The sequence below is a fragment of the Urocampus carinirostris genome, chromosome 9 (assembly GCF_059441175.1).
Source record: "Urocampus carinirostris isolate Australia breed hairy pipefish chromosome 9, RoL_Ucar_1.0, whole genome shotgun sequence".
NCBI lineage: Eukaryota > Metazoa > Chordata > Actinopteri > Syngnathiformes > Syngnathidae > Urocampus > Urocampus carinirostris.
In genome coordinates, this window is record NC_142357.1 from 16,100,042 (window position 1) to 16,112,772 (window position 12,731).

Below are 12,731 nucleotides of genomic sequence, written 5' to 3' on the forward strand. Positions count from 1 at the left end.
CCTCACAAAATCAGACCACACAAAAATATCTGATTATTGAATTTGTTGGTATTTATTGTGGGTGGCATGACACGTTACGTAGCTAAAGACACTCACAGAGGCCTAAAGTAAAACTCTACATTTTCACAAAATACAGTTTTAGCTGTTTCGGACCTATAAATCAGTAGTAGCTAACGCCTCTTTATCTTATCTTAATAAACCCAAGTTCTATTTTCTCTATGTCTTTTTCGTCTGCCTTCAACAGCATATGTGTGACTTTTATTTAAACTAAAATAACGTTAACGCGGGTTCCCTCAATGTTCTCCGGTGTATTGATGGTAGTCAGCAACCACAGATACAGTGGGGGGTTTTTGTGAGTGGTGCCTGGCTTTTGGATCATCGAGTCAACATATTTAAAACTGCAAGTCATTCATGCGAGGCAGCCCATTTTTTTCTTGTGTTTCTCTTAGCATTGTCTCTCTGACCACATTAAATGATGTGGCGTACTACATTTGAGTTTGACACACGTGGTTTACATGAAAGGGGCTAACGTTGATGCTACGGTCTGGGAAAAGTTGTCGACTGCTGTGCACTATGGTCTCTCGAGCGGCCAACCTGGAGCGAGGCGTTCACGCGTGACGGGTGCCTGTCGGACAAGCCGCCTTTGATGTTGGAGCCGTTTCCTGCTGACCGAGCTCACATGAGCACATGTGACTAAACGGGTAGCGGTCAACCTGCTATAAATATGTTTGTAGAAGGTCGTTCTATGATGTACTACTTCATCAGATCCTCACCTCCCCGTCTTAACCTTACACCGGCAGGTCTGTTTCATTGCTGTTTTGAAACTCATTTTTCAGACTTTAACATACATATAAATATAAATGTATAAATATTCCCACCTCATTCTATATTCCTACTTAATTTGTATTTGGGACCATCAAAGAAGGTAGGAGTATATATAAAATTATGACTCACAACACGTGGTAAGCTTTCTCTCCTGGCTTTGATCTCTTTGATCTCCTGCAAAACGAACATAAAATGCGACGGAAACAAAATGAAAATAAATCCAAACAGCTTGCCCATATCATTTTTGCCGTTCCATGTATACCGTTACTCCCCAAGCCTAGCCAAAATGTTGTATTTTTATTCATATTTAGTTTGTATTGTCTTTTATTAGCATATTTGGTATTGGAGTAATCCAAAAGTAATTGAAAGTAATCAAGTTAAAGTAACCCTACCAACCCTTTATATATATATATATATATATATATATATATATATATAAAACAAATCAATTTTATACTAATCTCAAGAGCTGTCCTGGCACACTCCCCCAGAGGGCGCCAAGCTTGGAGGTTTGAACTGGACACACATGCCTAAAACACTGGGTTGGGTCATACCATTTGCATTTCAGTTTTTGTTTCTATATTGGACATTTTTTCAGACCTTATTTGTTTTGTGATCACTAGTTTAATTTTGATCTAGTTGTAGAATACCATTCTTTAAAAAAACAAAAACAAAATAAAATCAAAAACAAAAAACAGTCTATCCATCCATCCATTAGCTGCACCGCTCATCCTCAGTTGGGTCGCGGGGGTGCTGGAGCCCATCTCAGCTATCTTTGGGCAGTGGGCAGGGGACACCCTGAACTGGTTGCTAGCGAATCGCAGGGCACAGAGAGACATACAACTCACTCGCTCATTCATACCTAGGGATAATTTGAACCGGCCAATTAACCTCAAATGCATGTTTTGGGCATGTGGGAGGAAACCGGAGTGCCCGGAGGAAACCCACACAAGCACGGGGAGAACATGCAAACTCCACACAGGGGTGCTTCCGACCCCAGTCTATATTCCTACTTAATTTGTATTTGGGACCATCAAAGAACCATGCAACAAGCTTCCATATCCCTGACCAGGCAGCAAGGAGTAGGTCACTCAGCTTCTCCTGGACTCTGTTCCAGTGGGGAAGTACCCGGAGCCTCGGCCTTTTCTGTTACAGCGGGGAAGTATTGTCAGTCTCCGTGATTGCTTTTTCTTGTTATTTTTTGTGCCGTCTGTTTGTCAGCCGAGAAGACTTTAGGAAGGGGTGATGTCAGGATCTGGTACGACATAATCTTCCAGGGGGAACCAACCAGGGAGTGTAGAACTGGGCACACCTGACTCTCCTTATCCCTGTTTTTTATATTGACTATTCTGACTGCACACTGGGTTGGGTAATTTCTGTTTGCATTTCCATTCACAGCTTAGGTTTTGCCCCTGGTTTGGACATCGTCAGGTTAGGTTTTTGTTTGGACATTTTGTTTATTTCATGATTAGTTGTTGGTTACTTTTGTTGGTTAGCTTCTGATTTAAAATGTGTGAAAACTAGGCTCATTAGAAGCTCACTGTCTCAGGAACCTTTGGAAGCCTATATGCTGATGTGCACTGAAAATAAAATTCTCATGTCTATATACAATTACATTGTCATCAAAAAAGTGGAAGAGACCAGTGTTTTACTTATGAGGATTTTGTTTTTTTAAGTAGCCTACCTAAAATGTTTGCAGGAAGCTACTTTATAAGAGTCTTACGAGTTAAGTGCAAACCCTAACAATCTGTTGGGATGTCAAATGCAATTTTGCAATTACCCCATATATATTCACCAATAACGGGATATTTTCTAAACACACCTTTTATCACAAACAATGGGGAAAAAATGCTTAAATGTTTGTCATTGGATTTGTTAACTGGTTTATTCTATTAGTTTAATGAATGAACTTTTACTGCTGAGCCAATTTGCCAGGCTATACAAACTCAACACTGCCCTCTAGCAGCCAGAGAAAGCATTTGGCTCGGATTTATTAATCAAATCATAACTTTGCATAGAAATGGCGGAACGAATCGCCTCTTTTCTAGACATATTTAGAAATTTACAGATGGCCAGATTAAGTCATCCATTGAAGTTGACACAGTGGCTTCATGCAAACTTTTAAAGTCCTTCCAAAAACAAGGTCCTGAACTATTTTTGATCTTCCATAGAGTAGCGTTAAACAACAGTCGCAAAAGGCACTGGGGTTAAAGATTAAAAGATGATACGCATCCAGTTGGTCGCATCGATTGCCTGTGCTCCCCCTTCTGGCCTAATTCTTATGCTACTTTGGTGAGTTTGGTACACAGTCACACCTTCGTTTACTTGTCTTCATTCACATTGCCCTGCTGCGGTGAGGAATTATGGGATGTCACTCTCAACGTTGGCCGGCTGCTTATGTGTGCGTGCGTGAGTGAGTTTGCATGCATACTTGATAAGCGCTCACTTTTATAAGCATGCACAATGCAGCCTCACACACTCTTATCTTTCACGCGGTAAGGTAATGAGGAGCTCACACACTCGCACAGGAACACGTACGGAGGCGGTGTGTTATCTCCTGCTTTGTGTCTCGGCTGACAAACAGCCGGCGAGGCGTCGTTGCTTTTTCCTCTCGTGGTTGCTTTTTAATCATCGACGGGCCTCCCCTTCCTCCACCTCCTCTTCCTCCCATGCCTTCACTGAGTCGTTCCTGTTTCTGCTATGTGTGCGTGTTTTGAAGATACAAGGCCCTCAAAATGAAAGTGTCCATTATTTTCTTGCTTTCGTTTGGAGAAATTACATTTTCCATTTAATCTATAACTATGTGCTGTATTTTCTTCAGCTTTGTTGTAATTGCGCCACCTACCCATAGCCAATCATTGTATGTGAAACTGCTTGCCTTTCATTACGCCTTCTAAAAGGCACTGACTCACTAACTCTGAATCTGAATAGCTAAATCAACAGCTTTATAGTCAGTTTCGTGCCCCAGGGCCTGCAGAGTGGGTTATGAAGGCTTTTGAGTAGATTCCTGACTCTCGCAACAAGTAATGGCTAAAATATGTTTGGTTATAAGTTAACAAATAGTAAAAACATAGGAACCATTTTTTTTTATCAGGGTTTTGTGTCAATGGAGTTTCGGTACATTGTAGCTCTTATGTTTTCTTTATTGGCATACTCAAGTGGAAACAGGCTCTCACCTTTTTTAAAAAGGTTTGTACTGTTATATTGAATGCTTTTTATTTACGATCATTTGTGTACATGAAATGATCCATGATAAGAAAGCTACAGTATATGTGAAGAGTTCAACAATCAGCATTGCCGAAGACTCCCACGACCTCTAACATAATTACAATAAACCTCCTATCAAAATTACAACTAGAATTGTCGAGTGGTCTATTCTCATCTAGTCTTGTCCATTTTTTTCATGCCGTGATCCTATTTTTTCTTGTATCTAAAGTATCTTTTTTGAGAACAAAGCTGCTTCCATTCAATTGTGTCCAACACCAACTTGATAAACCATAAACCCATCCATTACGTAAAAGCCTGAGCATGGTTTTAAGCACACACTTGAACTTATTAGTTTCAATATCAGTTATTTTAAACAATATCTCTGAATTTGATTTGAAGCTCTGAAAAGTTGGGATTAATATTCAAACAACTACACTACTGACTACACAAGAATAAGTATTGTCGTTTGTATTAACAACACTGCAGGGAGCATTGTTTATGACACGATTCAACACAGCTCTCCAGGGTGAACGCGTAATAAAGACTTAAACAATGATAGACAATGTAAACAACGTAAAAACAATGTCAGAATAAACAGGCAAAACATATTTACAAGACTAGTGCTAGACGACTGGCCCAAATTGTAAGTGCACCGTAACAATAGTGCAATGAAAAATATTAAGTATCAACAAATTCCCAAGATAAGTTGATAAATAATAAATGAATACCCATTTTTGGATACAAATGGCTAGTTTATATTTTTCACATACAAGCGATTAAATAATAATGTACTAAAAAGTTAGATGCTAACTGATAAGTATTTTTCTGTTTTAGGTACTCGACACCGGTAGGTATGATGCCGATTTGTTATTTTGAGTAGATTCCACACTGCTTTTTATTGTGTTGACTACTATTAACTGTTTTCATCTTTGTCATTATCTCCCAATCATGTTGCTGTTTGTTGATTTTCACACTTAAGGGCAGATCATAATCCAGACAATAGAATTGAGAAAAAAAAAGGACTCAGGGAGGGCCTTTGGAACAGGATGATATTCCTTAGCTAAAGTCCTCCTGTTCTCCTTGCAAGTTTAAAATCCATATGTGTCTTGTATCCTTATGTGGGGTGCATTTGGTTCACATTTTTTGGGAGGCACTGAAGGGAAGCGCAAGTTTTCCATTGACTGGCTTCTGAAATCCCTAAAAAATCTTGTTTGCTTCTGTTAGCTGCCAGAACGCGTGGCAAGGCAGGCAAACATAAACGGAGGCGTGCGTGATCGTCCCACAAACAGCGCTGCTGCTGAATCCCAAGACTTCCCGTGGTGACTGAGAAATTGAGATGTTCTTTACAGATTTTTCTCAAATTTATTTTTAAGAGTGCTTCTCGTCTGTTAGCATTCAGAGTAGACATAGCGAAGACAACAATTTGTGTTAGGGCAACAAACCGCAAGCTAACTAGAACACAAGACACAAGGACAGCAAAGAAAAAAACGAGCATTTGTTCTCATGTTTGCGGCCAATATCCTCAAATGTACTCAGACTTGGGAAAACGAAAGAGGCCAACAAAAGAAGCGACAAGTTGAATGTCTGCACATTATAGCTTTTCACCTTTAGAGAAAAGCAGACGAGGACTGCTCACTTGAACTTGTTTCCTTCTATCTTGCCATTTAGAAGCAAGCACCGATTTCCATCCTGCAGCAGGAAACAGGGTGCAGGAAGTGTTTATTAATAACGCGCTCCCACGCATCTCTCGTGTGTGTGCACGTGTGCTTTTTCGAACACTGAACCGCCGCTACAGGCATTCATGTTGTGTTCCTGGTGCAAAGGTGTTGAAGAGTGAGCTGACAAGACGTGTGGCTCCTAACTGAACATTTGCACTCTGTTTGCAACAATATAACTGTTACTGCACCAATCCTGGGTATCGTAATTGTCTCTGTCTGTATCCCCTGCAACCCAGTTTGTGCGCCAAAGGTTGCCTTTTGTAAAAAAAAACAAAAAAAAACTGAAAAAAGTCTTTAGGGTATCGGCTTGGGGGTCATGGAAAGGGTGGCAGCAGTTTCTATAGTGATGGCATATTGAGGCAGCAGGGGAAGTGCTGTCTGTTTTACTGGTCCCGATCAGGTGCTCGCATGCGCGTCTCGTTTGCTGCTTGCGAGTCCTGCAGCGCTACATGGACAACTAATTGCATTTTAATTATAAACGCATCAAGTCAGTCGGCTTCCTCCTCCTTCTCCAAGACATAGTCGGTGAAGCGTCAAAGTTTGTTTTCTGCCTGCTGCTTTTATGCAAACTAACTGGTGGCCTTGGCATGACATTTCAACTCTAAATTAACTCTCCAGCGCAAGCGAGAACGTAGCGTGACTGGCGTTACATGACTGTGTTGCATTTGGGCACGCTGAAATAGAATCACGCGTGAGATTGAAAAGTGGTAAGGTGAAAATTTGTCAGCCAGGCAGCTACCGATTGCCTGTCTGTGGCACCAAATACTTTGGATGGCTTTCATCTCAATTGCTTATGTTTGTATGGACTAGAGCAGGGGTGGGCACACTTCTTGAGTCTTGGGCTGCATTGGGTCTGAAGATTTGGCATAGCGGCCGGGCTAGGAGGTAAAACATTGTTGATTGATTATTGTTTTTATTAACAGTCTTGTATACGATATCTCTGCAATCCATAAACAACAAAGACTCGTACACATATCCCTCAAGTTGTGTTAAAAATTGGTTAGCGGGTCATTTGGACCCAGGGTTTAACTCAATCCTGACTACCAATAGGAAATGGGTAGTGCTCAATATTGTTCCTGCAACATCCTAACAAACATTATGTGCATCCATAACAATATATTGATATTATAATTGTATTTGATTTTAGGGCCCATAAGACACATCACCTTGAAACTAGTCACTGGAGACCCTAACAAAACATAAGGGATATTTCCAAGTATTTGGTCACTGCATCAATGAGGCAACAATTTGGGTGATCCTTGACTGTACTGTTTTGTGCTAAAAATAACTTTCATCTCTGTCTATGCTGGAAATTAAAAATGTTCCTTGCAGAAAACCAGCATCCTTATCTACTGTTCAGTGAGGCAGTCTGGTATTTTTCATTTAATTTGTTCCATAAGTGTAAAAAAAAAAAAAAGTATTTATGCTCCACTGCAACCATAGTCACGGCGAAAACTCTTACACCCAGAGAGAAAGTGACACGGTTCTATACTTCTTAAATGTGGAAAAAAAAAATGGGTGACCGGTGTTTTAGTTTATTGCCGTAATATGGATTTCAGGCTATCCAGAACTTTTCAGATTGTTGTCCAAACAATTACCCTGCCCCAGCATATACCCCTGTGACCCATGTTTAACATAAATAATTTTCCCGTTTTTCATTTAAATATAAAGAATGATTATGCCCTGGACCACGTCACACTTCGCCAAGAAGTACCAGGGTTATTTGCGAAAAATTCTGCTGTTTAGTGTCTTTATTGTTTTATCGACAAACAAACACCCAGTAGTACTGCATGTGAATGTCCCAGCACGCCAATTACACAGAATGACGCAACCATCACGTGACCCTAGGTCTTGCCTTTGTTGGCTACGATTGCCTGGCACTTTCGCACATGTCTATGACTGCGATTTATACATGTCTTTGTCTGTCTTAATGATAGATTTTTGGACCGGAGTGACTGATTCTGGGATTCTGAAGTCCAGAAAATAGGGCATGAACATAGCTTTCTTATTTTTAATGTCAATTTTGACTTGAATGGTTGAATCTTGGTGTTACACCACCAACATCGGAACTGACATTTTTCATAAGCTCCATTTGTAACATTAATGTGGCCTTTGCCCACCAGGTGCCGCATCGCCGGGTGACCTTCTCCACAGCCAACCAGGCGCAGGACCTTCAGGATGCATCACAGCACAGCTACTACGACAGTGGGCTCGACGAATCAGAGACGCCCAGCTCCAAGTCGTCATCCGGGCCCCGTATCGGTCCCCTGGCACTGCCTGAGGACCACTACGAGCGCACCACGCCTGATGGCAGCATCGGCGAGATGGAACACCCTGAGAATGGTGAGTCTCCTCCCCACCGCCTTTCCGACAAAGTTAGACGGCAGGAATCTCGTTTTCTAATCGGATTCCCGCTGTCCCCCTGTGCGAAGCAATCAATATGCAACATAATCAAGTCCCTCAGCTCGGCGCATTAACATTACAATTATGCAAATGACGGCCGGTCCAACCTCCTATCAGCTCCACTTAAGGATCCACGGGTGGGGGGATCGGCGGGGGAGCCGGAATTAGGTTGGGGCTCGTTACAGTTTTTTTTTTCAGCATTCCGATGACACCTCGGGTAAATTTGGCACCACTAACAGGCTGAAGACACCATTGACATTGTTCTAGAACTTTGCATCAACAATTGTCCAAATATTTGCAGCCAGACATGTTTTTATTGGATTCTGGGTTTTAGTCACCTACAAAAAAAATATCCTTATCTCCATCATCGTTACATGAGTCATCTTCAAGTTGACCAGAAGTTTGGGCAGCGTTGATTGCAAGGTTGGAATGATGTGCCATGAAATTTGCTTTGTGTCTTCTCTTTGTACTGCCTGTGTTTTGCGTCTTTGGTGACAACGATTCATCTTATTAGATCTGACTACGTAAAAATAAAGGAATAATGGTCAGAACAATTGTAGCTCTGGACGTTCTTGATCAAATCCTCTTATGGACCTCTATTTTTAATCCCTAATGAATGGTGAATGGCTCTTTTTAACAAGACAAAAGTATGTGTTTAATGTTTATTTTCTTATTTTTGTGTTTATTTAAATAACCAGAAATTGAAATGCTTTCATAATGGTTTTATTTGGATAGGTCATTTTTGGGGGGGGTTTCCTAGTTGGAAATGTTTCACCTTTTTGACCAATGAACGTAGTTAGTGATGGCTGACGTTCCTTTTCATGTGGATCTGAACAAACAAGCTTTGGATTTGTGTTATTGGCACTTCTTATTTTGAATCTCCTTCTTGTATAATCAGCGTGGTCTCGATATGTAAACTGTTTCCTTTTTGTCAGGGCGGAACACCAGAGTGTATGGAACATCAAAGAGCTGGCCCAGAAAGCTTTTGTTAGGGCCCTCCCTTTGATATGACTTGATTCCGTGCACAATTTAAGAGGCATGGACAAAAAATGCATTCAAATCATGTTTTAAAACAAGAAACATTGCAATATAAGAATGGAATTTAAAGCAGGTACTAGAATTACCTTTGCAATTTATGGTCAGGTTGACTCTGGTAGGCTGATGTCTTGTATAATACGACAATACTTTTATGAAACATTTTAGGAGGACGGCATCCTACTTTTTAAGGTCCTCATTGCACTGGGGTCAGATTTGATGAAGCAGAAATGTTGTGGAGTAGAAATGTTGCCTGAACAACTCCTCCATTGATTCCATTTTACTTTTAGTGTGAGTGCATATGTGCGTGTTGGAGCAGAAATAATCAAAGCAAATTGACTCAATAATAAACATTGCTTCAGCGGACAATTAAATGTTATTTGAAGTATCGAGCTGGTATGCACATGTTCTGCTGATGTGCACACTTTGCTTTTCGGGCATGCACGCAGACACACGATGTTGCTGCTTGGATGGGTGCTGCTTTTGTTAACAGGAGTAGAACATAAACAAAATATAAAAATCTGCCTCGGATCTAGCTGCAGTTAAGTAAATGTGACATATCCATTTTATTGGACAAATTACAATAAAAGTTGATTCCTGTTCAAAACGATCTAGGACAACACTTTGTGTTTTTTGCATATTAATTGTATGCTGGTGTGAATGGTTGTCATGGAAACATGACCCCACAAACCAAGACAGATGACATTATCAGGCCATCTTTTTTGGCTTCAGTGTGATGGCGCGAGCGTAGGGAAGCGTGCTCACATGTGATGGAAAGCTCGCGGATGGTAATCTGGATTTGATCCAGATGATCGGGCCCTATCAGCATAATCCGTCCACGAGCTGTAAGAGCCCCGGCGAGCACTCGGCCGGGCTTACGTTCCGCCCGAGAGAAAAGGCCTCCATCTGTCGCCTGCTGTGTTACGCTAACGTGAAAGGAAAACTTTTTGGACCAGTCCAAAGATTTGTCTTTAATGCACAAGTTGGGTTATAGGGAGAAATTCTGCTCTTATGGTTTTATTCATTCCACATTGAATGCCTCTCAGTTGCTTCAGTGTAAGAAAAAGTGAAATCCTCAATTGAGCCATTCAGAGTGCAGATGGGAAAATAATGTCAGATTCTAGCCGCTTCTGGAAAAATGACAAATCGGAACAAACAAAAAATAATTAAGCCTGCAATGTAGAATATTCCCTCAAAACAAAAACGTAAAAAATCTGTCCAAATCCAAAGAAGATCACTATTCCTCTTCATCTCACATTGATTAAATTGCTTGGAAAGGTAGAAGAGATGTTTTGGAAGAGCAAGAGCACAATACATGTTTGAGGGAGGAAGTGCAGGTGAGAGAGAAATATTTAGACAGAGGAAGAAAAACAGAAAGAGGGAGTGAGGAAGCGAGACAAGTGGCATTGAAAGAGGGAAATATATAAGGAAGAGAGAGAGAAAGTGTCAAGGTTGCCATGGTGCCCAATTGGCCCCCTCCGTGTGGCGCCAGCTTCTGTCGCGGTTGCCATGGCGCCCAATTGGCCCCGCCCATGGACACCAGCTGAGGCTGTTGACAGATTGGCTCCCTGTCAATATTTAAACGCCGTCCTATCAGTAGCCTTTTGTCGGTGCGTCTGAGAATCTCGGTTTTTCCTGTATTTTTGCTCCTATTTTGCTCCCGCCACGATCTGTTTGATTTTGACTTTTTCCGTTCCCGACACCGTCATCGCTAGCCACGGAAGTCCCACTTCTGCGGCTGAGCAACCTACTTCCCGCGACCAACGATCTCCGGATCGAGTGTGCGCTCCTTTCTCTTCTCCCCATTAAACTGTGAGTAACGCTACGCGAGTGGGTCCTGTTTTCTGTTCTGGTACCTGACAGAAAGAGAGATACAAAATGTATGTGTTTGTGTTTAAGAGAGCAAACGAGTTAAACAGAGGAAATATGAGAGAGAAAAAGCAAAATAAAGGGAAATATAGGGACAAAAGACAGACAAGAGACTTTGAAAGAGGGAGCTAAATAAGGGAAAGAGAGAGGGAGAGAGAGAGAGAGAGAATGTGTGTGAGACAGAGGGATAGAGGGTAAGAAATATGAAAAAATGAGAGACAAAAACCAAGAGGGACCAAGAGAAAGACACAGAGAAAAAAGAGAAAGAGAAGAAAAAGAAGGGAGCGAGAAAGATATCTAGACAGAAGTAATAAGACGAGCAACAAGATAAAATGTAAGAGTGTGTGAGAGAGAGGCTTTGTAATGCATGTTAATGCGTGAGAATGAGAGTCAAAATGTGCAAAAATGACTAATTAAAGTAAATTAAGTGAGAGTGTGAATTTCTTAAATACATGAGTGGGAAACTTTCTGCGTGAGAGCAGCTACGCATGAGAGGATCTGGCTGAGTGAGGCTGAGAGTGTAAGTGTGAAAGAGCAACTGAGACAAACAGATAAATGCATGGCATGGTGTGTGAGAGAGAGTGAGGATAACAAATGACTGTTTCATAAGAGTAAAAACTGCAAAAAAGACTGATAAAGGACAATTAATGTGTGAGTGAAATCTTGCTTGGATATATGAGTCCCAAGCTTCTGTGATAGCGGCTGTGCATGAGAGTATTGCTCAATGAGAGTAAGTGTGTGAGTGTGAAACATAGGGGAAATAAGAGTGTGTGTGTGAGAGAGGGCACCTAATGCTTGAGGGTTGCTTGAGAATGGTAGTAAAAAATGCAAAAAACGAGTGATAGTGCAACAATTATGTGAAAGTAGGGTTGAAAATGCTTGTGTGAGAGCAGCTGGGCATGAGAGTATAAGGCTGAGTGAGAGTGAGTGTATGAGGGTGTGTGTGTTTGTAATAGGATGAGAGTGTACTTCCTCTTTCAAGCGGGAGATGGTGTGTGTCAGGGCGAGAGTGCGGTTCTGTGTTTGTGAACGGTGTTCTTTGATGTGAAAAGGATAGGAACAAAGTGAAGATGATGAAGATGAAAAGTGCAGATAGAAAATATCTCTCGAGTCGATGGTTGCTGCAGATAAACATACACACTTGCACAAACGCGCACACACAACGCCAGGACTCGATTTTGGGGCGAGCTCGATTCCCAGCAGACCTTGTCGCAAGCCCCAGCATTCTTATTTCCATCTTCGTCGTCGTCATCCGGATGCTCTCTCTTTCCCCCGACAGGAAGTGGCCGCATTAGCAACGCGTAGCGTCGCCGGCAGCATTAGCGTCCATTATAAGAGCTTTTAGCCTGCGTGCCGGGCGAACATTTACGAGGAACGGCTCGTCGGCGTTCCGAGCCAGTGGCTGTCGTCACCACCAGGCTGCTTGTTTCTGACCTTTCGGCCATGAGTGCATGGACCTTTTTCACATTTCTTTCCATGTGGCACAAATCCACCGTTGGCTGTTGAGTACAGAGGACCAATCCTGCCATATTAAGAAATACATATATAAAGGAATACATATGTACAAAAATACACCAAATACAAGAAACAATGAATACATAAATTACGTAATATATGACATGAAAATGAATTTAATCATATTCAAGCATGGTATCATATTTTTGGTCATTTATT

The 12,731-nt window shown here is 41.5% G+C and overlaps 1 protein-coding gene across 3 annotated transcripts in view; it reads left to right on the plus strand.

Annotated features, from left to right (window-relative positions):
* LOC148359425 (protocadherin-1-like) overlaps positions 1-12,731 on the plus strand; it is a 167,826-nt gene that overhangs the window by 88,010 nt on the left and 67,085 nt on the right. For all 3 annotated transcript variants that reach the window (XM_088344654.1, XM_088344655.1, XM_088344656.1), the window contains one exon: positions 7,874-8,093. In XM_088344654.1, coding sequence (XP_088200780.1) covers positions 7,874-8,093 — 220 coding nt within the window. The remainder of the gene's footprint in view (positions 1-7,873; positions 8,094-12,731) is intronic.